This window comes from Aptenodytes patagonicus, chromosome 17 (assembly GCF_965638725.1).
Source record: "Aptenodytes patagonicus chromosome 17, bAptPat1.pri.cur, whole genome shotgun sequence".
In the NCBI taxonomy this organism is placed as follows: domain Eukaryota; kingdom Metazoa; phylum Chordata; class Aves; order Sphenisciformes; family Spheniscidae; genus Aptenodytes; species Aptenodytes patagonicus.
Genome location: NC_134965.1, coordinates 9,463,170 through 9,488,457, shown reverse-complemented (window position 1 = coordinate 9,488,457; position 25,288 = coordinate 9,463,170). Strand labels below are relative to the sequence as shown.

General features: G+C 49.1%; 2 protein-coding genes across 5 annotated transcripts in view; one reads left to right on the top strand and one right to left on the bottom strand.

Annotated features, from left to right (window-relative positions):
- The window catches only part of RPH3AL (rabphilin 3A like (without C2 domains)), a 42,639-nt gene extending 26,984 nt beyond the window's left edge, over positions 1–15,655 (bottom strand). For 2 of the 4 annotated variants that reach the window (XM_076354284.1, XM_076354287.1), the window contains exons 1-5: positions 15,566–15,633; positions 12,350–12,508; positions 7,644–7,755; positions 6,102–6,245; positions 3,951–4,080 (exon numbers count right to left, since the gene is read on the bottom strand). In XM_076354284.1, the coding sequence (XP_076210399.1) occupies positions 3,951–4,080; positions 6,102–6,245; positions 7,644–7,720 (351 nt within the window). In that variant the 5' untranslated portion in view covers positions 7,721–7,755; positions 12,350–12,508; positions 15,566–15,633. Of the gene's footprint in view, positions 1–3,950; positions 4,081–6,101; positions 6,246–7,643; positions 7,756–12,349; positions 12,509–15,466; positions 15,532–15,565 lie in introns of those variants that run through there. The other 2 variants (XM_076354286.1, XM_076354285.1) reach the window with 2 other exon arrangements.
- Positions 15,656–21,248: 5,593 nt separating this feature from the next.
- On the top strand, positions 21,249–23,480 carry LIAT1 (ligand of ATE1). The gene is made up of 3 exons (XM_076354919.1): positions 21,249–21,309; positions 21,670–21,864; positions 23,038–23,480. The coding sequence occupies exons 1-3, from the start codon at positions 21,249–21,251 to the stop codon at positions 23,478–23,480; spliced, it is 699 nt and encodes a 232-aa protein (XP_076211034.1).
- The last annotated feature ends 1,808 nt before the right edge of the window (positions 23,481–25,288 follow it).

The following is a 25,288-nucleotide window of genomic DNA, read 5'->3' as shown; positions in this document are numbered from 1 at the left end:
CTCGGAGAGAGAAGGTCAAGAAGCATCTGTCCCAGCAGTTCTGTTCTGCTTTCCTTAAAAACCTAAAAATGGCACAATTTTCTTATTTATCCTGGAGAACCACTGATCGCAGGAAGCTGCTTCAGGTCTATATGGACATGAGACAAAGGCAAATCTACAGCACAGCCCTTGACTGCAGGGTGAGAAGAGAACTGGCCAGGGCAAATCAAACCCCATGACCAATAGGCTATTTCTAGGACTTTTTTTTTATTCCTCTAAATCCTAAAACCCAATCACTGTGGCATGGAAAGCAGCTGTAACCAAGTACAAAACAAGCACGAGTTTGTGCAAGACTGGAAATCCTCTCCTCCCTTCCCTCACATACGTAGTCTTAAACCCCACAGCTTCCCCTCCATTTCAGCACGCACTCAGAAGCTATTGATTTGCGGCTGCTTAGGAAGCGGGCACAACCGTGCCTACATGCACGTTTCCTGAGCAGAATGCTTGATAGCGCCGCACGGCCTCTGTTGCTGCACAAGGGAACTTTCATGTCTCCGCTGGCCTTACAAGCCATTTACAACCTGAATCACCTAATATTATAAAATGAAGCTGATGTGTATCAGGCTTGGCTTACAGCTTGAATGAGAAATTGGATAATTCTTTGATCCTCACAGAGCAAATGCCACTCACAAGAGGGCCCTGGAGAGCAAAACCTTGCTTAGAGAGACACGTGAATTTAATCTCCCCAGCTAAGGTTTTACATATCCCCCTAACCAGGCTGCTCCTCCTCTGAGCCAGGAGGTCTGTGTCCAGGGACGAAAGTCTCAGTGGCTCACTCAGCCCTCAGTGCCCACGTCTGGAGGAGGACAGCGGCAGAACGATGGTACCTGAGGCAATGGCTTCATTGCATGAATAAACGCACCCAACTATTTCGGTCAGCGTAGCCCAGAGGCATGTCTGTCCCTGACTCATGCTGCACAGAAAGTGGAAGGCAGCACCACCAGCCCCACAGAGGTTGGTGCTCCTCTCCATCTCTCTGTTCCTGTCCTCGCCCTCATCCTCCCAGAGAAATAAGGAACAACCTCTTGGGTCTGGTGCATCAATACTCAACATGGTGCTACCCAAGCCAAGAGGGATTGCAGATACAATTAGCAGACACCACATGAAATACCCCAAATTCTCCCTCCCTCAAACCAAAACCTGAGGGAGCAACTCAGTCTTAAATACCCTCAAAGATCCCAATCCCCACACGTATAGCACATTCAAACACTCCCTCTAGTGGAAGTTTTCCAAGCGATTTTATTCCTAGCCATAAATTTTGAAAGTTCCATAATAAAATGGGGCTTTCCTCCTCCCCTTCTCTGCAGACTAGCTGGAAAATTGAGCATCACTCACAACCCCTCAGAAGAAGACATAAAAATCAAGGACATGAAACGCAGCCCCATTCCTCATTAAATACAAGATAAAGCACTTTTCTTCTCCTACTTATACTTCACCTTTTATACATGATACTGATACCCTCTGCATGGTAAATGACATGTTATGCTTTGTCTAACTACTGCTATTGTTAACACATCTGGATTTGCATAAATCTTTGTCTTGCCATAATGCATGTATTTCTAAGATAATAAAAACTAATATTAAAAATATTCTTCATAAACCAGAAAGTGGCGCTTAGAAAATCCACCGGGCTACCAGAAATACAGAACCTCTATTTAGCAGAAGGGACTTGCTGAAGGTAAGTTCTTTGCTATGTTTCAGATGCATCATTACAACAATTCCTGTTATTGAATTAGGCTGCAGTGAGACGGTAACAGAGCAATGCTAGCAAGAAAAATATGAACTTTAAAAATCCATAATTCCCTGACAAGTCATTGCTTATTGCACACAACACTGCACGAATGATGGATATCCCTGGACGAGAGGGAACAAGCTTAAAGTAACAGTCCACTCTGTGTGCTCTGCTGAAGGGTTGACTGTTCCCCAAGTTCACTCCACAACATTAAAAAGCAGCAAGGGGAGAAGCCCAGGGCACCCAGTCAGCATTGCCCTGAGCTTGCACACAGCTGAAAAGTGCAGCCAAGCTGAAAGCAGCTGCAAAATGCACACTGGAAAAGTAGGGTCTCACCTTAAATCAACCTGGATATGAATCCTCCTGAACTGCCCAACAGACTCCACACATAAAGGGAATAACCACAAAAAAACCCCCAGCCCTTCTCTGGGGTTTTCTGGTCACAGCCCTCCCGAAGCCTTGGGCTCACACAGCCCCACTAGCTGGAGGGGTTACTACCTGCAACTGCAAACGGACAGGGCAGGGAAGTGTCCGTGCCAGCTTTTGCCTCCTCATTAGTGTACAAGGCTCACAGGAAGAAGGTTAGAAAGTGCTGTGGCAATGTGACCTAGCTGGCTTCAGACAAGGTGAGAGCGGAATCACCAAGGAAAGAAGGTACGAATACAGCACATCCTGTTATTCCATGTGCTTGAAATTCAGGAAACAGTTAGCCGTCTCCTGTCTGCCATCCAGCCCTTTATTCTCCACAGACACGTGTGCACAGAGCCCATGCTCCTCTCCAAGAGAGCTGCCCTGTAGCTCCTGTTTAAACCAGACCTTTCACTTCCCAGTACCTTACCGCTGCTTCCTTCCCCACCCCTTCCTAAAAAGCTACTTTATCCCTGGCTTAGGACTCAGGGGTTCAAAGATTTGCATTTACTTTCCCAGTCACTGCCTTACAAACAGTCCTCTGCATAACCCCTGCCTCAGTCAAGCTACTTCTGCAAATTGGATCTAGTGGAGAAACTCACTCGACAGCAAAGGCAGCACAGCTCACAGCAGCTCCCTGCCCAGCGAGCACGTATGGAGGGATGCTGGGGCACCTCCCTTTCCTCTCTTACAAGAGCTCTAAGCCCAGCAGTGCTGCAGCCAACCGTGGACCAGTGCAGGCCCAGCCCAGCAGCCTGCTCTGCATGAGAGCTGCATCTCACAAACTCCAGCAGTGCCAGCACAAAAGGTTCTCCATCGTGGCCTGCATGGCTGCTTAACCACAGAGGTGCCAACATGCACCACTCCATGGTAAAGGAGCAGGTTTTACTAAGCGCTGTCCTGTGGGCTCCATGGGACAGGGTGGGTGACATGGGTAAACGTCTCCTTGGCTCCAGTACTCACCAGAGACAGAGTCAGCACAGGCTTCTCCCTTCCACCCTACCACCAGCAAGTCAGAAACACTCCTGCACCCAGCAGGTACCCTCACCTCTCCCCAGGCAACACGCTGAGGCAAAGCCACTTACAGAGGTATCTCCCCAGGGAAAGATGGGCTTCAGGTGCAGGAAAAACAGCCTCCCAGCAGAGGGAGGATAAGGTGGTTGCCTTGGAGATCATAATCTCCACAGTAATACAGATTAACCCATTGGCTGCAGAGTCTAGACAAGCAACAGTCGTCCCCCAGGGCATTGGCAGGACAGCAGTCTCCCTGCAAACTGATGCTGCCTTTCGAACAGCATGTGTGCAGTCCTGCCGACAATATACACAAACACAGGCAGTCATTGATGCACAGGCTAATTTATGCATCAGGGTTGGAAACCTTACACTGGTTTGGAACTTGAAGATTGACTTGAGTCCTCTGAAGAGACATGTTACTGGAAGGTCTAAGGGCAGACCTTGCAGTAAATAACAGTAAAGCACACAGACCCTTTTATGAGTTGCCTCTGAAGGACGTATGTTTCTGCCCCAGAGTGGGAGATGCAGAGGGGGCTGATGCACCCCATCTCAGCACTAAGTGCAGTTTAGGCTTTTTAGGATCCTGAGGAGTAAGATAACCAGGGTGCAAGAGAAAACCTGATGGTCTGACAGCACCGACTTAGATAAGTGGGGCTAAAATAACTCTGCAGAGCTACCTAGCTTCCAAGAGGCCTGGGGGCCTTTTCTGGACAGATTTGCTATCGGAAACAGGCAGAACCTGTGTGACCAAACCCACCTTTTTGCAATCCTGACAAAAGACCGACGTGCTGCCCAGCAGCCCAAGCAGTTCACCGCAGAGCAGGCACTGAGAAAGGCCATTCCCCATCGCGTTCTTTCTCATGTTCTCCAGCCGCTCCACCAGGCGCCTGCAGGGGAAGAGGCAGAGCAGAGGTCACAGTAATCACCTTGGAAATTGAAGCACATGGTACTGAGGCATGCCAAAAAGCTGCCAACGTGTGCTCCAGACTCAGCCTACCTTTGCTGCTTCTGTGCAGTTTTGGGCCCCTTGCTGGTACCATATGTACTTTCACTTCAGCCTCTGCACTCAGTGTTTCCTATCAGCTGGCTCTCAGTCTTCAGGGGATACAAACCCCTGTAAGTCCATCTACCGACACTAACCAAGCCCAGAATAATCAAAATTGCAAATACCACTGACAGGCCTGACTCAGCTAGTAGGTGCAGGGCAGACAGCTCACAAGAGGGGCTTGGTCCCACACCCTTCAGGAGCTCAGTGTCACCTGGGCCACACAGCCTCAGCACAAAGATTTCCTGCTTGTAGAGCAAGAAAAGCTTTTAGTGCTCGGAGCAGGGCAAGTCAGACAGCACCAGGAAAGGGCTTAGACCTGCCAAGCCCTGCTCCGTTTTTACATATACCCCCTGAAAGCAGCACTGCAGGCACATGACTTGCCCACATCCCATTAGAAGCAGGAAGGCCAGACTGAAGCCATCAGACCAAAATGAGCCCGGCTGCAGTACAGGAATGCCAGTAACTGCTCCCTGCTTCGTTCGACAGCCCGCTTGGAAGACAGGAAGCCCGTATGTATGCACAATGTCCGTGGCAGCAGGACTACGAAAGGGAAGGAAGGCGGGATAAGCAATTAGGATGCAGGATGTGGAGAGCATGCAGAGCAAGGCTGCTGTCATGAGATCACTGCTTGGCAATTCTCAGGCATCCATTTGTAGACAGGAACAATAACAGCCAGGCCATTTATCAGAGGCAGTGACTAGCCGCAGCCATGCGCATGCATGCGGCTCAGGGAGGAAACACAATCCTGCTATCCACGCAACCCCATTCTCATTAGCGCTAACGTCCCATCAACCAAGTCCCATACTGAGAGGAAGGCAAGGTCTGTTTGAAAGAGGTACTGCCTATAGTGATGAGGTCAGACAGCACAGCCAGGCTGAGCCATCATTAGTGGATTTATGATCCTTGACTTCAGCACAAGAGAACTCCCAGGAGTTAACAAAGGCATTTCAGAGAATGCTTCAGCAAGGCTATCGCTTTCTGCAGCTATACCAACAACCGCACGGGAACGATCGGCTCCTCAGGGTCGCTGGCTGCTTCTGGCGCTGCTGGGGTCTCCCGTATATATCACACAAACATCACTGTCAGTTTTCGTTAGCACTCACTAATGTGCACTGCACAGGGACAGAGCAAAGCGCAGGGGCAGGAAGCTGGGCCTGCTGGACACAGGATGGGAGTCACTGGGGCTTCCTGTCTCACGAACACCTAACCCTGCTGGGAAATGCTGTGTTAGGACTGCCAAACTCCCCGGCTTTAAAGGCCGTCAGTATAGGACAACCACAGACACAGCTGAGGCCAGACCTCCAGCAGGACTGAAAGCACATGGGAATCTGCAGCAGCAAAAGGATGCCCATAAATTAAATAATTCAAGCTAGCAAACCCCTTCCAGAGGGCTCAGCCAACTAGCACATGAACTCATTCACTGCTCCAGGCAAAATCCCAGGGGGCTGCAGCAGACAAGGGAAAACCTAACTGTGCTGCCAGCAGCGGTTTGAGCCGTGCCGTCCACTAGCAGTGGGTGCAGCTGCACAGCTCAGCATCTTCCCCAGCCTCTTCCAGGGCCGCTGGGGCAGCTGCCTTAGCACAGGCTGCATTTACCAGGGACTGTGTCAGTGGCTGCAACCACAGCAAACCCCAAGGCTCAAAGAAGGTACGAGAAAGGCTTGAGACGTGGAGAGAAGGAAAATATCACATCCTTCGCAATGTTCATCACCTCCAAACAAGCAACATGGGAGGGGAAAATAACTGACCTAAGGGATGCTCTGACTGATGGAGGCTGAGCTCAGGCAGCTGGGAGAGCCACTCCTCTGTCTGCACTGACCTTTCCTTCTGAGGGAAGGGGACAAATGAACGTGACTGTACCCAATGCGCTGCTGCTCGATGATGTCCAATTTTTCCGCCTTGCGGATGACTTCCAGAATGACCTCAAGTTCCTGTGGGCTCAGAGCCTGCATCTTCCTCTGCTTCTCAGTCTGGAACGTGTGCACCGACCAACCCGTCTGGAGCCTGTGGGAGGGGGTGGAGGTTAGAATTAAGCTGTGAAAGGAAAGCGCAAATCCCCTGACCTGCCCCACAGGCCAAACCTGCCAGGCACACAGAGTCTGTGTCAGCCTTCCATCAGAGAAGCCTGTTCCCTGGTTAACACCCAAAGCAGGAGTCTCTTCTCACTGACCAGATCACCACGTCACTCCTCCAGCAGCACTGAGTGCTGTCTCTGCGCTGTCTCTCCCTGCCCTCTCATTTCCCTTTCTGTTCCAGTTTGTATTTTACCACTCCATGTCCTCACTCCTGTTTGACTCAGCCCATAAAGAAAACTAGTGCACCTAGGGGTGGCTATCCTGGGGGTACCCTTGCAGAGGTGGGTACTGATGCCAGACACCACAAATGCCAACAGCAGACTCCAAAACACAGGGATTACCTGCACCCTCCTCCCTCCAGATCACACATTTCTAGGGTCCTCAGTTCAAACACACAAATCACCAGGCACGCTTGGAAATATAAATTTGGCAACTTCCTCCCTTGGTCTAACCCAGGCCCGCACGAGGACTTTAGCAAGCCACTTCCCTCCGTGCCTCACATACAGCAGCTGACATTTCTCCTTAGCTCACTTGGGGATAGGCGGGAGCTTTCACAGCTCAATTAATTACCATTCAGTAGGGGTTTAGAGGTCACTGGATAAAGTCATGGCTGCTAGCAGAATGCAGGGCACTATCAGACACAGCTGTCTTAATAAGGCTTTCAGGTAGAGGCTGGAGAAGTGGCAGTGGCGTGCACTGTTCACACTCAGGCAGTCCCCTCGGACGCAGGGTGACCTCCTGTTTTCTAACACTCTGCAGCGGGCTAACCCCAGGGGTTCAGACAAGAGCAGAGGTGGCAGCGGCATGGTACTGGCTGCCAGAGAAGGAAAGCATCCAAGAAACAAATGCAGTTCTAGTGCTTGACTCATCTCCATCCCTTTTGTCTTTAGGTTATGCAGTAATTTAACTTCAGGGGAAAATGAGATCAAATGACAAGTTCCTAAAACAAAAGAGTGCTGGCAGCTGGGGGATGCTATCAATTATATTTAGGGTGCTGCACAGATAAGAGCCTGCCTCCAAGCCCTTCCTTTCACCCAGGGGAGGGCTGGTGGGATGGACTCCCACCACGCACCAGCTGCGCTGCAAACTCCACTGCAGGCGGGCAGCTCCGGGCAGCAGCCAAGGATCGAGCCCCAGCTTAGCAGGCTCCTGTCCCACCCAAGCAGCACATTTCTAGGGTACAGAGGGGTCTGCGTGACAGGCAAATTCCTGCCTCCCAACCAGGCTGTAGATGAGGCTGGTGGGCCAGTGCTCCACACAGATACTGGGAAACCGTTCAGGCCAGAGCTGAGGCTGGAAGGAGAGGAGGGGGGTGGCGAGGACTCACTTGGCACGCAGTGCCAGCTGCCGGTCGTTGGGGCACACCCACTGGCCTGTCCCGCTGCCAAAAATCGTGTCAGCCATGGCACCAGGCTGGGGAGGAGAGACAGGGATCACACCTGTAAGAAGCAAACACCAGCACTGAGCACAGCTGCCACCCCACCGTCAAGAAAGCACAGGGCAGCACTTGGCACAGCCTTATTAACCATCCCGAAGGGCCACTTTTGTCTGGCAAGCAAAACAGAGGTGATCCGCCGGTGTCACACACAGTGGAAGCAGACAGACTATCACCCACAGACAGCAATAAAAACATACCATCATCCTCATAAAATATAAGCCACTAAATACCTTCAAATGCCTTGAAGACAAGGCTGGAAGTTTAGAATTTATGGTACTCTGAAAAAAAGCCAGAGACTCTTTGTCAGTTCTGATTTTTCATTTCAAACTAGAGAAAAGTGTTGTTTGTAAGAATAATCTCTGCCCCATCATCTCTAGAGCTCCAATGCTGCAGTACTGACACAGAAAGCCACTCTAAAGGACACAAAGAAGCTACATTTGCTTTTTTTTTTACCTCTTAATGGAGTAACAAACAAAAACCCACGCGACAATCAGCATGAATAGTGGCAAGTCATTTCGTTCATTAAATCTGCCTCCATAATAGCCTGATATTTATAACTACAGCCTACAATAGCAGCTTGTTTGCATTCTCTGATGTTTAAGACGGCACCTCTTGCAGCAGATCTCCTCCTGCAGCTCCTGTAACCAGCACGGTCACACCAGTGGTTCCCTGTGTTCAATGACAATTTCACTGTGAACTGATCAGTAAAGGCAGCAAGAGCCAACTTCCACACGCTCATGGGAGAAACACATCCCCAAAAGGGACTTTGCAGCTAAACAGTTCTGAGTCCTACCAGCAGCTCAGATGAATGGAAAGCACCAAGGGACAGACACAGCCAGAAGATTTCAGTGGAGGCAAAACTAGTCTTGATGTACCGAGCTTTTCTCCAGCTGGATTTGCTCTCCAGCAGAGCAAGTGTCTCACGAGCCCTAACGCATAAATTTCCAGGTATTAATACTTACCTTCCCCAGAACAGACACTTGCCAGCTTTGAAACCATACCTGCTGGGCAGAGATAACGTGTTTAATGCTGTTTGGCAAACACAAATCAAATACAATAACAGGCAAGGTATATCACCTGCCAACTGTGCAGCAGTTCCCAAGAAAACACATGCTCCAGTCTCTATCCACAGCACATTTACCCCAGCAGTGCCCGTGGTTCAGTGTGCCACACCTACGCTTGCTATCTACCGCTGACACACAGAGCTTTCTGCTTCTGTGCCAGGCACGGAGGCATCACAGGCTGCACGGCCTTGGCCCTCTTACACAGGCAGGGACGCAGCTTGTGCAAATCGATCTCTCTCTCCCTACGCTGAGCTCACACGTGCCACACACGCCACACTCACCCCCTGGCACAGAAACACTAACCCACGTTAAGAGAACTGACAGCTATCTCCTGCCAAACCCCAGGTCAGCCTTGAGAGCCAAAATGGTTACAAGCAATGAACCAGTTCCCTCCTCTCTGACCATCCAATTTCTGGAGAGAGTCTGAAAACTCAGTGCTTACAACAGGCAGGAGAGGAGGAATTCCACACGAAGCACAGATTTCTTTCAGTGCAACGGGACAGAAATATAAAAAGGGTGAAGGCTCTAACAATTCAGCATAATGCTCAGCAGCACAGTCTGACTGTACAGCAAAGTGAGGCATGGAGAAGATGGGAGGCTGCAGGAAAGGTTTGGCAGAGAAAGAGGGTTGAGACAGGAAGGACAGACAGAAGTGTCGCCCACAATTTTTTAAACCTTTACTACATTAGTCAAGGTGATCACTTTTGAAAGGGATCATCCCTAGAAGAAATCCTTAAACCCTGGCATCTTCAATTTACCAACTACTTTCCCTGCTCTGCTCAGTGCCACACATGCTGTGGGTTTGCATTTCCATTTTGTCCCAGAACACCTCCTGCTCTTTTCTTCTTCTTCACGATCTCAAGCAAGGAGAGAATGCAGTCCCTGCACACGTCCCACAGCAGCTCACACACAGGGGAGCAATCAAGCATTAACAGCAAAAGAATACGGAGGCTCCCGCCCCCAGTTCAGTGTTAAAAGCAGAGAGAACCTACAATTTCACACAGAATGGCTGACCTGGGATTTTCGAGATATTTTCCAAGCCTGTGATGTGTTGTTACAAGATTATATGCACATGTACCCACACACACACAAATGCATATATTAAATTACTCTTCAGACACACCACCTACTCCTCCCTCCCACTCACGCACACCTGAAGAATAGCACAGCCCACACACTCAATGACCACTGGCGAGGCTGAATGCACACAACCATACCGACGTGACCAGTGCTTAGCAGCTGTGGGATGTTTAGCATAAAAGCTAGAGCTGGAGATAAGCCCCATACCATGGTCAGGGCAGAGGAGTTTGCTTTGCCAGCAGCTGTGCTTTCAGGGTGGAAAGCAGTGCTGAATACATCTGCCCCTCCTCTGCAGAGCTTTATCTGCTCTAACAGAGCTGAAGGCAAGTCAGAATAGAGCACATCAGTTAAGTATTTTTCTCAGGAGAGACCTAAACACATTCTCCAGCCTCATACCACAGTGAGCTTTTCTCAGCATGACTGAACAAAAACAAGCAATGTCATGCTCTTTTGCCTCTTGTTACTCAGCATATGCTTTCTGTTCTCCACCACTCCCTGAGCAGCATCTGCAAAGAGGGAAGGAAAACAAAACACAGCCTAGAGATCCATCATATCCCAAAACAGTCTTCGGATAGATTATTCCCTAAAATATTTACAGGAGCATTTTCTTACAGCAGCGTTGGGTATCTGCTGCTCCCTCTGATATAAACTGGCATTGCAGGTGGCTTTGCACCTTTGCCTCTGAAAAAAGCCCGGTGTGGTTTGACACAACTACCTTGGAGAAGGAAACAAGAATGACATGGGACTGCAGGCCACAGTCTGCTGGGGCAGAAACAGGAGCACTAGCAGGACTGGAGGGAAAGGAATATCTTGCATGGCCACGGGAACGATGCCAGATAAATGGTACTGGTATCTAGAAGGCGTGAAGCATCCTCCCTCTTATCTCTGTAGAGGACAAGAAGTACGGTGGAATCAGCCTAATCAGAAACACTAAGATAGCAAAACCATGCCAGCCAGGCGAGTCGTTTCTATGGGCTGTGGCGAAACAGCCCTCTCTTGCAGTCAGCCTCTACTGTGTCCTCTCTCAAAAATGTTCCAGTTAGCACCTACCTTACTGAGCCAACCCCTCCCTGCTCCTCTCAACAAGCTAACAAAGGGCAGAAGCAGCCAGTCTCTAACAGTGAGAGAGCAAGAGAAATCCACAGCTCTTGGCCCTGCTGCAAGTACACTGCATACAGAATAAAGGGGAAGCACAAGTACTTAGTGTTACAGAAAGAAAACTTCTCACTCCAAGATTCTGCTTTTTACTTGAATTAAGAATTAAAAGGGAGCTCTTATCAATACTCTATGACCTGCTTTAAAAACCCTCCACCTGTTTGTTCCTTTCCTATGATGGAGGAAGTCATGTGAAACAAAACCTCATTAAATCTGAGTCCACCTGGCTGCCCTTGGCACAGAAGCTAAGGTGAGCACTGCAAGGAAGGAGAGCTGCCCTGCAGAGAGCCAAGCCTTTGCATGGGGCCAGGAGCATTTCGGAGGATGCACAACTGAGCACGTCTCTGCCTGCAGCTCTGACAGCTTCTGCTGTCTTCATGATGAGACTTAGACTCTGCAGCCAGAGAACATCTCAGTCTGTAAGGGAGGAATCTTCAGGTGGGGCCTGAGTGAAGGGAACAGCAGCAGGGTCACACTGGTGACTTGGCCCCACATCCCTGCAGAGCGACCACGAGACACCAAAGTGAGCAGGATCTTTCCCACTGGACAGTTCCCACTTCTTGGCCTGGAGGATGAAGGTGGGCTTGCAGCTGGTTGTGGGGCAGCACATCCTCCAGGCGCAGGCTGGGGAGAGGCGAGCGCCCTTCCACGCCACCCCACCAAGCCACACAGCCACGGATCCTGCGGCAGGCGCACCTTCCCAAAGCAGCAGCAGAACAGCAGCGGGAGGTGTTTCTGCATGTACTCCTGATCTGCGTTCCAATAACCAGCACATTCAGTACCAACTACAAATGGTGGCTGCGATGGCAGAAGGTTGCCATGTCAGCACGTCCCAGGGCTAGCCCTGGCTGACAGCAGTATGCAGACACAGGCCTTTGACATGATGCCCTTCAAAGAATTTCAGGCTCTTCTGTGAAAGAAGGCCAGTTTTCTCAGCAGAATAGAAACATGAACATCACGTATCTTTAGCTTAGTAACAGAGCACAGTCGTAGCAGGTCACACCAAAGGTCCAGCGAGCACGGTACCTGCTATCTGACCAGCTCCAAGAGCAGACGCTTAAAGAGTGTAAGAACAGAGCATAACACAGCAATACTTTTCCAGAATACCCTCCCAGCCTCCAGAGATTCCTGGATCACGCACTCCGAGCCAGGCTGTAGCTCTGTATTTAACACCCTTAACGTTTTTCTGTCCCAAATTTATCAGCTTGCTTTTTCAGCTCATGTACACTTTTAGCATCATCTCGCTACACCAAGTCCCCTCCCCACTCCTCCATCTCAAACACATTTTGACTTTACCTTGACTACATCAGAGTTAAAACTGAAGGGTCTTGTTGACATTGAGGTAGTCATTGCAGTAGAAAACACCTCCTCACGGCAGCGAAAGCACAGCCTGCACGAGCCCTCCTGCAGCTGGGCTGATTACGGGTGCCCACGAAGCATGAATTCCTCGGAGCCCTGCAAATACAAAAATGTCCTATACAGGCCCATAAGGAGCTCTCCAGTCAGCTTTCATTTGCCTGGTTATTTCAGCTAAGCAGCTTGTGTCTATAGTAATTTGCTTTCATAGGAAATTAATTAGGCATTTTTTTTAAAATACTTCATTTAAAAAATAAAAATTAAACAGTTGGCTGGAGACGAGTTCCCAATTCCCAAGCCGAGCTGTGCCGGTGTAATTAATTCGCCTGCTTTGAGGGCGTCACCTCCCCCAGGACACCCAGCCTGCACCAGGTACCGTGCTGGCCTGTTTTTCCTTTTAGCTGCTGCTCCCTCAAAGAGGCAGTGTAATTACTTGCTGCTCCTCGCACCAGACCCCGTTATCCCTGGGAAACCTTAGCAACTAAGTGAGTGTTTGCTCTTGTTGCTATGACAGAGGATAAATGACTAGCGGAGATAAGGTTAACCCAGCCTCTGCCTCCCACCCACCGCTGGCCAGTCCCTTCTCCTCCCAGACACTAGTCACGCAGCAGGGAAAGTACGAGCAGGCAGGGGAAGGCTATTTAGTCCAGATGCAAGTCTTCCCCTCATGTTTTAAAGATCCTAGTGCCGCAGTTGTATTTCAAAGCACACGACTGTTTTAAAGTGACAGAATAACCCTTGGGGCTGTAGAAGCGTGGCAGAAGACACACACTTGACTTTCAAGATACAGCCAAGTCTCAGAGCCAGAGGAAGGGCGTAACTGTGCCTGTACAAGTGCTGGCCTGCATCAGGGCTTTATAAAAGTTTCTCTCACACACAAACCACTTTGAACTGCCCCTTCACACCTACATCTAGCAGTTTCTCAGCCCCTCCAGTGGCAAAGGAGCCTGCTGTAAGCATCGACATTTTATAGGGGCTAAGCAGGCAGGAAGCACAAGCACAGCAGAGCCAAGCAATCCTCATCACCTTCCTGCTGCCCGCTCTCAGGAAGGGAGAGAGCTGGGCCGGCTCACAGGGGCACGGCTGAGAAATGGCCTTTTGCAATTTCTTTCTGTGACAAATCCCCACTGTTAGTGCAAACCCTTAGCAGCAGATGGAGAGCCAAGCGGCACAAGGAATCCAATATGATCAGACTTGACTTGCAGCTCTGCAGCTTGGGCCAACAGAGACAAGAGAAACACAACGTCCAAATAAACACCACAAAGCCTTGGCAAGCTTTGGGACAACGACTTAAGAATCCAATCAGACTTTCTACCTGTCTGTCCCACCATGAAGGCTCAATCTAAGTAGTACCAGCACCAGCAAAACAGGGAAGATTTCATTCAGAGCCGTGTATTTGATTGTGGTTGGCCCAGCTCAAGGTAAACACAAATCGGCCTCAGCACATGGAAAGGGAGAGAAGTGTCATTATCACGTAAGGCCAAGTTGGAAAAGGAACAAGTGGGAATGAGGTCTGGGGGGAAAACAAAGAAGGTTCCCATGCACCAGAGCTGCTTCCCAATCCTAGCAATAGCAGCAAGAAGCCTAACTCCTTTTAAGACAGAGCTTGAAGCTTAGAAAATACAATGCCCTGGCTGTCCATGCCAGTCCTATGAGTGGGAAGATAAAATCAGCTCTACAGGAAAACAGACGTACGGTACCAACAATCCTGTATTAATGAGAGGCACTTATTAGCGTGGCTACTTGATATACGGTAAGCTATAAAGAACCAGTTTTTGCCCAAGCAAAGCAGTCTTCCAGCTCCCCAGCACCCTACAACGCAGGGAGGAAAGCCAGCACTATTCCACCTGCCAAGGTGTATCTTTATTTATCAGACTTTGGCCCTATTTCCTTCTGATCCCCAGCCAGGCAGGTGCGTTGTGCAAAGTGAATAATTCATGAAGACAGGAGGCTCTTTCTGACTCACATGCTGGGGCAGGTTGATCTGGCATAGGCCTAGGAGAAGCAAATTAGCATCTAAATGGCCAATTAGAGAGACTCATTTCACTATTCTGATATGCTAAAAAACTCAGGAGGCCTTCCTCGGCTGGAGGTTGGCAGGGTGGAATCAGCACCTCCCAGCCTCCAGAGAAGCATCAAGTTTCTTAGAAAGAATCGGACGTAGCAGGGAAGTACTGAGCAAGGGCCAGCGTTTGTCAAGGAATCCCTTGCAGGAGAACCGCATGCCAGCCTATTTCGTGAGTAACCTCAAGTGAACCAGGAAAAGCACATTCAGGGCCGGCGGAGAAACTCTGCTGAGCAGCCTGACCCCAGGCCTTGCCAAAAACTCGCTATCCAGCACGGCTCTGAGCCACAGGCCTACCATCACATCTGGAGGATGAAATACCCTTTCTCAGCATCCTTAAGCTATAGTATTGGTTTTAGGCATCCTAGGAAGCCTTTGAATAACACACAAGCACGACCAGTGTAACTCCAAGACCTTTATCACCCTGAACATTGTTGGTACGAGCAAAAAGAAAGCCATGGACTTTGACCAGGCCCTGGGGAGTACCTGACCCAACCTGCAGCAGACCAAAAACCCTGGGGGTGGGCACAGCGTGTCATTCTTGCACATACAACAGCACCCATCACCCCGTGTCAGAGTGCCCAAAAGAACGACAATCCATCCTCCGTAAGATGCACATGGCTGCTCCCACCACACAACATGCACGAGCCCAGCGGCTCTCAAAAGCACGCCGGGGCTGATGATAATTTTTTCAATGGAGCACATCACTTTCAGTCTCCCACTTCTGGCTTGTTTCCCCCCACACCTCTGTCACTGACATGCAGTTACCTTCAGGAGTAACTCCTTGCGCAGTTCACCTTGCTGTGTTTCTGGACTGTTTTCAGCAGCATTTTAGATCAGACTCTCCCACCAGCAGAGCTCCGGGTCTGGGTGCCCCAGCTCCCCCCCCAAAAGCCGCTCCCTTGTCCCAGCTCGCCAGGGGAAGGCGCCGTACCCCACGGGCCCCCGGACGCAGCGGTTTCCCAGCAGGTTTCCAGGCAGCCCGTACGTACCAACACCTGAAACTCCGCACGAAGCGCCCGTCCGCCCTCCCGGCAAAGAGCTGCGGGCTGGGCACCGCCCGCGGCGCGGCGTCCTCCCCGCGCACCCACCTGCCCTCCGGCCCGGCCCCGCTCTCGTACCCGGCCTCGCTGCCCCGGCAAAACTCGCGGCCGGCTCCGCCACGGGCCACGCCGGGAAGCGGCGCGGAGCCGCCGCCGCCCCCCCCCCGCCCCGGGGCAACGCGGAAACGGAGCGCACCTGCGCTGCGCCTCCGCCAGCCCCGGCGGCGCCGCCCGCGCCCCCCCGCGGGCCCGGGCACCCCCTGGCGGCGCCGCGCCGCACCCGCCCCGCCAGCGCCGGCCGCCGCCAAGGCCCGGCCCGGAGCTGCGGGGCTCGGAACGGGGCCGCCCGGCAGGGCTGCGGGCAGCCCCCCGGCTGTGCGCTGGGACCGGCCAGCCGCGCCCGGGAGCCCCAAAAGAGAATAAAAACCCGCTGGAAAAAAAAAAACAAACTACAAACAAGGAAAGCCGGTAGAAAAAACAAACAAACAGACAAAAAAAACCCCAAAAAATCCCAAAACAAACTACAAACCCCCCAAACAAAACAACCAAAAAAAACCCCAAACCAACCAAAAACCCCAAACCCAAACCAAAAAAACCAACCCCAAGAAACAAACAAACAAAAAAAAACCCCCCAAAAAATCCCAAAACAAACCACAAACCCCCCAAACAAAACAAACAACCAAAAAAACCCCCAAACCAACCAAAAACCCCAAACCCAAACCAAAAAAACCAACCCCAAGAAACAAACAAACAAACTCACAGCAAAAACCAACCCCACCACAAAAAGGAGTTTTGCAGGGGAAAAAAAACGTTCAGAACAAGAGCACCCCGTAGCAAAGCAAGGTGACTTGCTGGGCCCGGGACAACTGCAGGGACCTCAAAACTTTTAAAAATTAAGGGCCCAAATCTGCAGAGCGATCCTAATAACAGACACCAGCTACAGGAGGTTGCCTGGGATCAGCAGCAAAATTCGGTCTCGCTTTTTTTTTTACAGTAAAGCCATTCCTCCCGGGACTGCTGTGGACGGTCCTGTGAACGGGCTCCCCACCTCAGTAAAAGCTCAGTCTGCAGGAAGGATTGTGAACCAGGTACGGCATGGACCCAACGCGCCGCGATCAACCCAGCCAACCTGCTTCAACCAACTCACTGCACAGGGACTGAGGGACCAAGGGGCCGGCGTGGTTTTTCTTCCGCTTTCAACAATTGCTTGTAGCCCACTCCCTCACACTTCATCGTAATAAAACATGTCTTGCTTCGCCTTTTGGAGAGCTGTGCAAATGCTAATTACTGTCCCATGCAGCACAGGGAGGGTGGGAAGGGGGGAGCAAAGCACTTGGTGAAGTGACAGCCTGGGATCATACGGTGAGTCGACAGAAAATCACAGGAAAACAGTTGTTCCTTTGCACTAAGCCTGTGAACACAGAAATTAGGGCTCATTACTGTCCAAACGTCCAGTGGATGCAGTGAGTAAATTTGCCATGTGACAGGAAGGGAGGGAGAGAAAAACAGAGAAGGAAAAGAGAAAGGAAGAGAAAATAAATCCTCGGTGCGTGCTTTTACTGCCCGTTCAGAGCCTGCTCTTGAGAAACGCGGTGGCCCTGCAAGCCCCATCATTTCCATACATCCACATGACCTCACAGGATAAGCTTAGGGACCCTAAGCCACCTTTTATCTAAATCAAGTTCAAGTCTGAGTATATATTTTGCTTTTTGGTTTAGGCAAATGTTGAAAAATACATCAGAGGAAGCAGTGTTTGCATTAATACAGAGCCTGTATTTCTGTGGAAGAAAGCACTTGGAGATGACATTTCGCACCAGGGTAGTCCTCCACACAGTCAATAATATAAATAAATTAAACACACGGTTCAGCCAACTTCAGGGAAAAGATAAATTACCTTATTTAACCAGCTGTACTGGCAGGAGCAATAGGCACAGGAAACAACACACTCTCGGAGCCTGTATCCATTCTGCTGTTGAATTTGCTTGTCAGGATCCCCACAGAACCACAGATGCTTCAGAGTCCGACTGCAAGGCTGGGCCTTGATAGCTGGAAGTCACAGAGAATAAATGTGACATTACATTAAAAATTTAAAAAGGCTAAATATGAGTTTTATCTCGATAGCATGAAGTCAATCTTTAATACACTTGTTTCTCAGAAAGGCACTTCCATTTCCACCCAAAGAACCCTTCAAAATTTCTCTTTTATCGATGATGGGTTTCACTGAATTATTCACCAGATCACAGCTGCCAGAGATTTTAAATATACACATGACAAGGACTGTAACGGATAGCAACCTTCTCCTGCACGCCCATCAGCGACGCTGACAGTTGCACCGCAGATGCCCCAAGCTGATGCAGTCTCCTTTCAGCACAGCACGTAATTGCGCGCCGGGGAACAGCCTTTCTGTGTCGCCCTCGGACAGGCGCATTTCTCAAGAGATGCAAAATAAAGGCCACCGTTTTTGGAGAGATGGGCATTCTTCGTGGGCATGAAGGTTCTTCTCATGAAGGCGTTCTTCTCCGCAAGAACTACAGATGCTTAAAAGCAGCCCTGTTGTACAGCAAAACAATCCTAACTGTAACAATCCTGGAGCGCTACAGGAAATGATTCCCGGTTTGGACACTGGACTGGTAAGCAGGGGGCTGAGCTCCCATTCTCAGTCGTGTCCTGCCGGGCAATCAGAGCTGAGGCGTTGCACTGCTGGTCTGCTTTCCACAGTTTGGCTGTCGTTTCTGGTTAGATCACAGGTTCCTTCAGGTAAGGATTCTCACCATCTGTCTGTTCAGCATTTGACACAAGAATCTGGGGTGGACAATTAGTGTTTTAATACACAAATAATAATAAAAGTATTAATTATTAGCAATTTTAAACACACAGAATAACCAAAGGCCAAACTGGCTGGCTGCTTATCTCTGAAAGACCATTTCCTAGGGACACAGGCTGACAACTGGCAAGGAGCTGCCACAGCCAGAGATGTTTGGCACTCCCTTCCCATCGCCCTGAGCACTCCAGCTCAGTCTAGCCGCTTTACAATTCACAGCAAGAAGGCCAGGATTTTTCTCCAAGCTGTTACTCTGATTGCAATCCTCTACTATTTGGTCCTCAGTGATTCAATCTGTATTTGTCCCTCTAATAGAAAAGGTCAATGATTCAGTCCCTAATCCGAACAAAAAAAAAAAATCTTGCCTATAGAGCACACCTGCTCAAGAATATATAAGACAAAGGAAACGTTTAAAGAATACTGATGCTTCATAGCAAATTAAGCTGCTTTTTTACCTGTTTTAAAGACAAACTCCCCATTCTGATCCACCGCTCTTTTTGCTTGCACGAACAAGTCAGGTCTAATGCTATTTTTCTTGTTCAAGGTAAGCCTACAGCATCGACTATAACATTTCACAAGAAGACTTCCTTAGTAGCCCAGTGCAGTAGGTCTATACGCAGTTTCAGTGTATCTGTGGCACAGGAAAATGATTCACACTTTGGAGTAAACTGGTTCCACAGGAAATCTAGAGGAATTTCTCAATGTAGTTGCATTTGAACTCAAAAAGTGCACCAAGAACCCCCCCCACCCCCCCCCCCCCAAATAAAAGCCATTTGAGTTAGAACCCAGCAGCCATGGGTTATATATTTGAGCTTTCGGCATTTCTTTGATGTCCTCATAAAAATACACATATACATATACACTACAACTGTGAAGATCCACTTTCTGACACCAGCTTAGGCTGGGCTTTGAATTTAAGGCTTGCAAGTTTCCTTCCTCGTGTCACCAGATCCATATAATTGGAAAAACTAGTAATCGTATAAGCAATCAGGATATAAGGCATGTTCACAAATCTCCTCTCAGAGGCACCCGCCTGTTGCATTACCCAGATTTTATACTGAATGGGAGGCCATCATAACACCCGCGTCTCACCAAAGGAAACAAATACGACGGTACCTTTATTTCATTTTACACTCAAGCTAAAATTAAAGAGGACAGTAGGAATATTCAAGCAAATTGAAAGACAAATCTAACAACCCTTACACATATAGATTAGACCTACCGCTTGAATGCAACTACCCTTCCTGGCAAGGGTTTACAAATTGGACTTCTACTTTATGAATTCATGATATGTTTATTTTCAAAAGATACATGCCTCCAAGACGCAGTGAAGCCTTCAGAGGATTGTGGAAAGTTTGTTCTTAGTATTTTTACCGTGCATTGCAGGTAGAACATCCACTGAGACTGGAGTCTGGCTGCGCTGGGCATGGCAGAGTTTGAGACTCTCAGCCTAAACAGAAAAGGGGGACAAAGAGAAAAGTGACAGAAAGCAGTAAGAGGGTAAGGGACTTGCCTGGAGACGATGCCCCTTCAGAATAACATTACCCGCTGCCAGGGAGCACCTCACCACCCAGCATCCTCCTGGCCAACTGCAGCAGCAGAAGGGGCCGGTTAACCAGGCGAACGTTGGTCCTACCCGTCCTGGAACTCCAGGGAAGAGCTGTCAGAAGATTATTTTCTTTGTATGTAGCTCAGGCCAGCCGCTACCACTGGGCTCTAATTTTGGCTGGCAAGTCAGGTTTTATCATAATAAAATTAGCGACAACCATCACTAGCTACAAGTAATCCCTTTCCCTCAGCTGTTCTCCAAAAATATTACACTCACTTTTCCGTCTGGATGAATTATTTACATCCCATCACTGCTGTTCCTGTTTTCCATGCCTTTCTGCCCTATGTCACCATCCCTTTCATCTACACGCAGGCTTTGGAGACCTGCTGGCTGCTGTACAGCATTAGTAATAACCATCACTACGAAAACCCTGCTGTTGACACTTTGAAATCAGACCATTAGCGGCAGTCGGAGAAGTGCTGCCTGCAGCCCAGGTATCCGCCGTGGGAGCAGCCTCCCGGGAGCCTGATTTCATCACAACCTGTCTGAATGCAACCACGAGCGTCTGCCAAATTTCACATCTAAATAGATCAGGAGGAGAGAAGGAAAGAGGCAGGCAGGCAGGGGGAGAAAGCAACCAAACCAGGATTAAACCTCATGTTATTTCCAGGGAGAGGACGACAAATAAGCAGTGCATTGCTTCAGCAACTGTTGCTAGAGTTCCCGCGAATGCTTTTCGTCCAGGCTCACCTCTGAAGGAGGTGCACTAATCCCCCTCACTGGTGAGGCTGTTAAAATGGTCACCACCACAACACAGCAGCAAGGGCAGGAGATCTGAGGATCGCACCAGCCCCAAAACACTCGGGAGAGGTATTGCCATCTCAGAAGCTGTTTCACATGTAGCTTCACTGCTCTGATGTGGGGAAAGGCAGAGGGGAGGGAAGGGAGAGGGGAGTTTCCCTTCATTTATGGGGCTGAGGTACTATGAAGGGGTGGGAAGGACCCCGATAGCTGGTCTCCCTGCAATGGATTTGGCTTTGATTTTTCCCTCTGCAGCAGCACTGCGTTGCAAACCTCGCAGTACTTCACCTGCTGCCAGGGCTGTACTACCTCGGACAAGCCAATACTTTCTGGGGTGGCCATATTACCTCAGGCAAGCCCCAGTACTTACATATGCAGAGGGGCACTGGGGAGGAAACCTGTACTGAACAGGGTGGTTCACACAGAGCAATGGCGTTGGGCCCCTGGCCAAGCAGGCAGGCCCAGGCTTGCCACTGTGCCATGGCTGCCCTGGAGACCTCGCTGAAGGGCGGGTGTTGAGGAAAGTGGAGGGGAAAAGGAATGGGGAAGGCAGTGGTGAGATGGAGGGGAAGGTGCTGAGGGGAGGAGAGGTGAAGAGGGGAGGAGAGGTGAAGGGGGAAGGTGAGGTGGAAGGGAAGGCGCTGAGGGGAGATGGAGAGGGAAAGCACTGAGGGGGGGAGAGATGGAGGGCAAAACCTGAGGGGAAATGGAGGGGGAAGGCCTGAGGGGAAGAGCTGGGGGAAGATGGAGGGGGAAGGCCTGAGGGGAAGAGCTGGGGGAAGATGGAGGGGGAAGGCACTGAGGGGAGCTGAAGCACTGAGGGGAAATGTGGGGGGAAGGTGCTGAGGGGAAACGAGGTGCTGAGGAAAGGAGAGATGGAAGGGGAAGGCCCTGAGGGGAGTGAAGATGGAGGGGGGCGTCACGGACAAGGAGGGAGGCTGGGCCAGGGCTGCTGACCTTCCTTCCCTTGCTCCCTGCCAGGCTTGAGGGCGGCTGTGGGGGGCCATGCCAGGCCTGCTGCAAGGCCCCACAGGCAGGAGAGCAGCACTGGCAGGCGGCGGGGGGCGAGGGGCTGCCCGTGCCCCCCTCCACCGCAGGACCCTGGCACGAAGCCACCACGGAGAAAGAAGCAGCAGCAGCTGCCGCGCAGGAGTGCCACCACCGCTGTACGGGCAGGTGAGCTGGGCTGGCTGCCGCAGCAGGCGTGGGCAAAGGCCGCCGTCCCCCACGAAGCCGCTGCGCTCCCCACAGCTGTCCCCAAAATGCCCCACGCAGGGTCCGGGCAGGCCTGGGGAGGGAAGGGGTCATCGGGCGAAGCCATGCGTGCACCAGGCTGGTACGTGACCACTGCTCAACATCGCATATTTGTGCAATTTACGCTGCACACTCACGAAGGGACGCGCAGCCGGAGTGTGTGTACCAGCAGGAAGGCAGCTCGGATTCACCTGTCCGCGTTGGCCAGAAGATGTGGCGCTCGGCTCTCCCTCCATCCTGCAGGACAACTGCCATGGAGAGAAAAAACAACCTTCCCTAGGAAATCATCTATGGCACTTCAAAACCTTTCACTGAACCTGTAGCCCCTTTACGCATACTTTCATATATAGCTACAAACCTATCCAAGAAAAGATTGAGTACATGTAACTACACAGTATAAGCAGTAGGAGGCATAAGACATCTGTCAAGAAGTAGGAAATTTCATAAACTGCCTAAGATTTGGGATGTTGTAAATATTTAGTGGTTTTCTTTTGGTGAGCTACAGTATAGTTGTTTAAATATTTGCCATTCCATGGCCGTGAGTCACGGCACTGATCTAACTTCCTATCAGTGGGGTTGAGTTGCTGTTATAGCTACAGAAAGGGGAGGTCAATTTCAAAAAATTTTCCATGTAAAGGAATAGCCGTTCACTTCCAGTATCTTAGTACAAAAGGTGCCTGAAAGTTTCCAGAAGTTGTACCATAAGGAAAAAAATAATCACATTGTTTGCTGTATTAATGGATAACAGCCTAAAAAAAACCCCAACAATTAAGAATCGATTTCCTGCCTAAATTGAGTTAGGCAAGCACAGTGAACTTGATGCCAGTATAGAAGTGCTATTAATGCATTAACAGCCTCAATAAATGCATTTTACAGGTGTGAGAATCGTTACGTTAGCCAATCAGATACATATCTTTTTCCCACTTAAAAATAAGATTTTTAGGCCATTAATATTTTGTTATAGATTTGGTTTCTTATTAATGGGCACGTGAAGGCACAGCAAGCACTTGTCTCATCATCCTCTTTATGCAATAAGCAGGAAAGCCTCAGAGGCAATGCATACATTTTCGCTAACAGCGTTTATCATTTTAACAGATAAACACCACCACAAAACCAGAAAGCAGCAGGCCCACTCCCCTCCATCGCTTGAAATCCCAAGTCCTGGGAGGAACCCTGACTCAGCCCAAAATAACACAGAAGAGAATCAGAAGGATGCGGAAATAAGCAAGGTTGTAGTATCAACTTCCACCACTTCGGACTCTAGTCAAACTGATCAAGGTCTTTCTGCTCAGCTTAACGAAAGCCTTCGATGGGATGGGATTCTTGAAGATCCTGTAGCAGAGGAAGAAAGGCTGCGTATCTATAAGGTGAACAGAAGGAAACGGTACGAATCGTATATCCGGCAACATTTGCCCACTGAGCCGTGCCCAACCGTCAGGCATTCCCCATTACTTCATCGCAGGGCATCGTGCACAAGCAGCGATCACACAGTATGTAAAGAAGATTGCTGCAGTTATTTTCCAGAGGAGCAAGCGTGAACTGATCCTGAATGCTGAACAAGCTAGCACAGTCTCTGAGCTGCAACCAGTGGTGTCACCCAAAACCTCTCAACAAGTTCTGTAGCTTAGTACTGATTACTCACTGTCTTATATCTGTGTGGAGAACAGAACATTTATATTTTAAAAACAAACCAACCTGTTAGTTAAAATAGGGATGCAACTCAGACTACTTCAACAATTAAAAGTGCTCCTTTCCATACTGCCAATTTGTCCTGGAGTATCCCTAGTTATTGCTATTAGTTTATTTCAAAATAATACTCACTGCATTACACCTGAGCTTTTCAGGTATTCACGTCATGAATTGCTGGTCCCGAAACCAGCAAGCACAGCCCCTGTGGCAGATGGGGAAACTGAGTGTGGGCAGCTGAACGACCGGATACCTTGTCTGGAGGCTAAAATGATTTGCAGGCACACAAACTTACCTGGTACTTGAAACTAAGCGAGCTGCAAAATCCAGGATTGGAATCCAGCCCTCGTCTCCTGGCTTGTGATCTAATTGTTAGGTACAGTCTTTTATTTGGTTATAAAAATTCATTGTATCAGACCCTCAGATTTGACATTCTGGAGAAGCACAGCATATATACAAGGAAAATAGAGTACATCTGTAACAATGGAGTTATCCTTGTCATGGTATGTACTACTGGAAGCCCATTTGGCCAATATGAATTAAAAATCACGTCAAGCAGTAGGCTGCCTTGTACTCCCCTACTTCAAATTCTCATAGTAAAGGAACATCTTTCATACAGAGTGTTACTACAATATTAAAGGAAAACAGCCCGGGCCACAATAAAGGAAGTATTTAGAAGTTAGATGGCACATCTGAAAGGAGAGAAAGTTTTTCCTGAAACCCTCCTGAAAGATACTGTTCTGATTTTTGAAGTTTTTTCTTAATGGCTCTTCAAATGGACTGCCTTTTATACGGCAATTGGTGTTTATATATGGCTTTTCTCCTCTTTAATCCTTTAAACAGTGCATGATACTCAAATGCTTGCACAGACTTCTGCAGGAGCAGCGGCATGCTTTAGAACAGTTTCAAAGCTCCCTAGATTCCAATAATGTCATTACACGCAAATCTAGAGCTCTTGCAAGCAGATAACCAGATGAACAATTAAGAGTAAGAAAAAAATCCCATTATGAATTAACTGATGTTCAGTTGCATCCATTTCTACTCTGCCAGAGATACTAACAAAATCAGCAAGCCTGCAAATTCAGAAGAGTTTAAAGAACAGATTAAGTATCCAGAAAAACACTACAGCATTTCTCTCAAAGCAATAGTTGTAACCATCTATTTTGTTTTTATAAAGTTTAACACATAACACATTCTAGTCTTATTTTTATGCTGTATTTACCGAAGTAGCATTTGAGCATCTACATTTTTAACCAAAATTAAAAAGAAACTCCTGTCTGGTTAAATACTTGTTATACTTGAAAAGGGTAAGTGCTTCACTTGCAGGATATGCTGAAATCCGTACCAGAAACTCTTTAAAAATAAAACTATACCAGATGAAAGACTCCAATACATACTGGAGAGGATTTTCACCTGTCTTCAAGGCACTTTCTGAAGTGCCTTACTAAACTGATAAACCCACAAGATGTGGTGTTGGGTTCTTTTAAATACACAGTTTTATATAGGAAACGCCTTCCGAGAATATGTAAACAGCAGCAACACATGATACAAGAGAAACGAGCTGGGATTGGCAGGATATATTATGTATTTATTACTAAGTAAATACCACAATAAACACTGAAAAGCTTTGAATGAAAAATAAAGAGACTTCCCTACATGA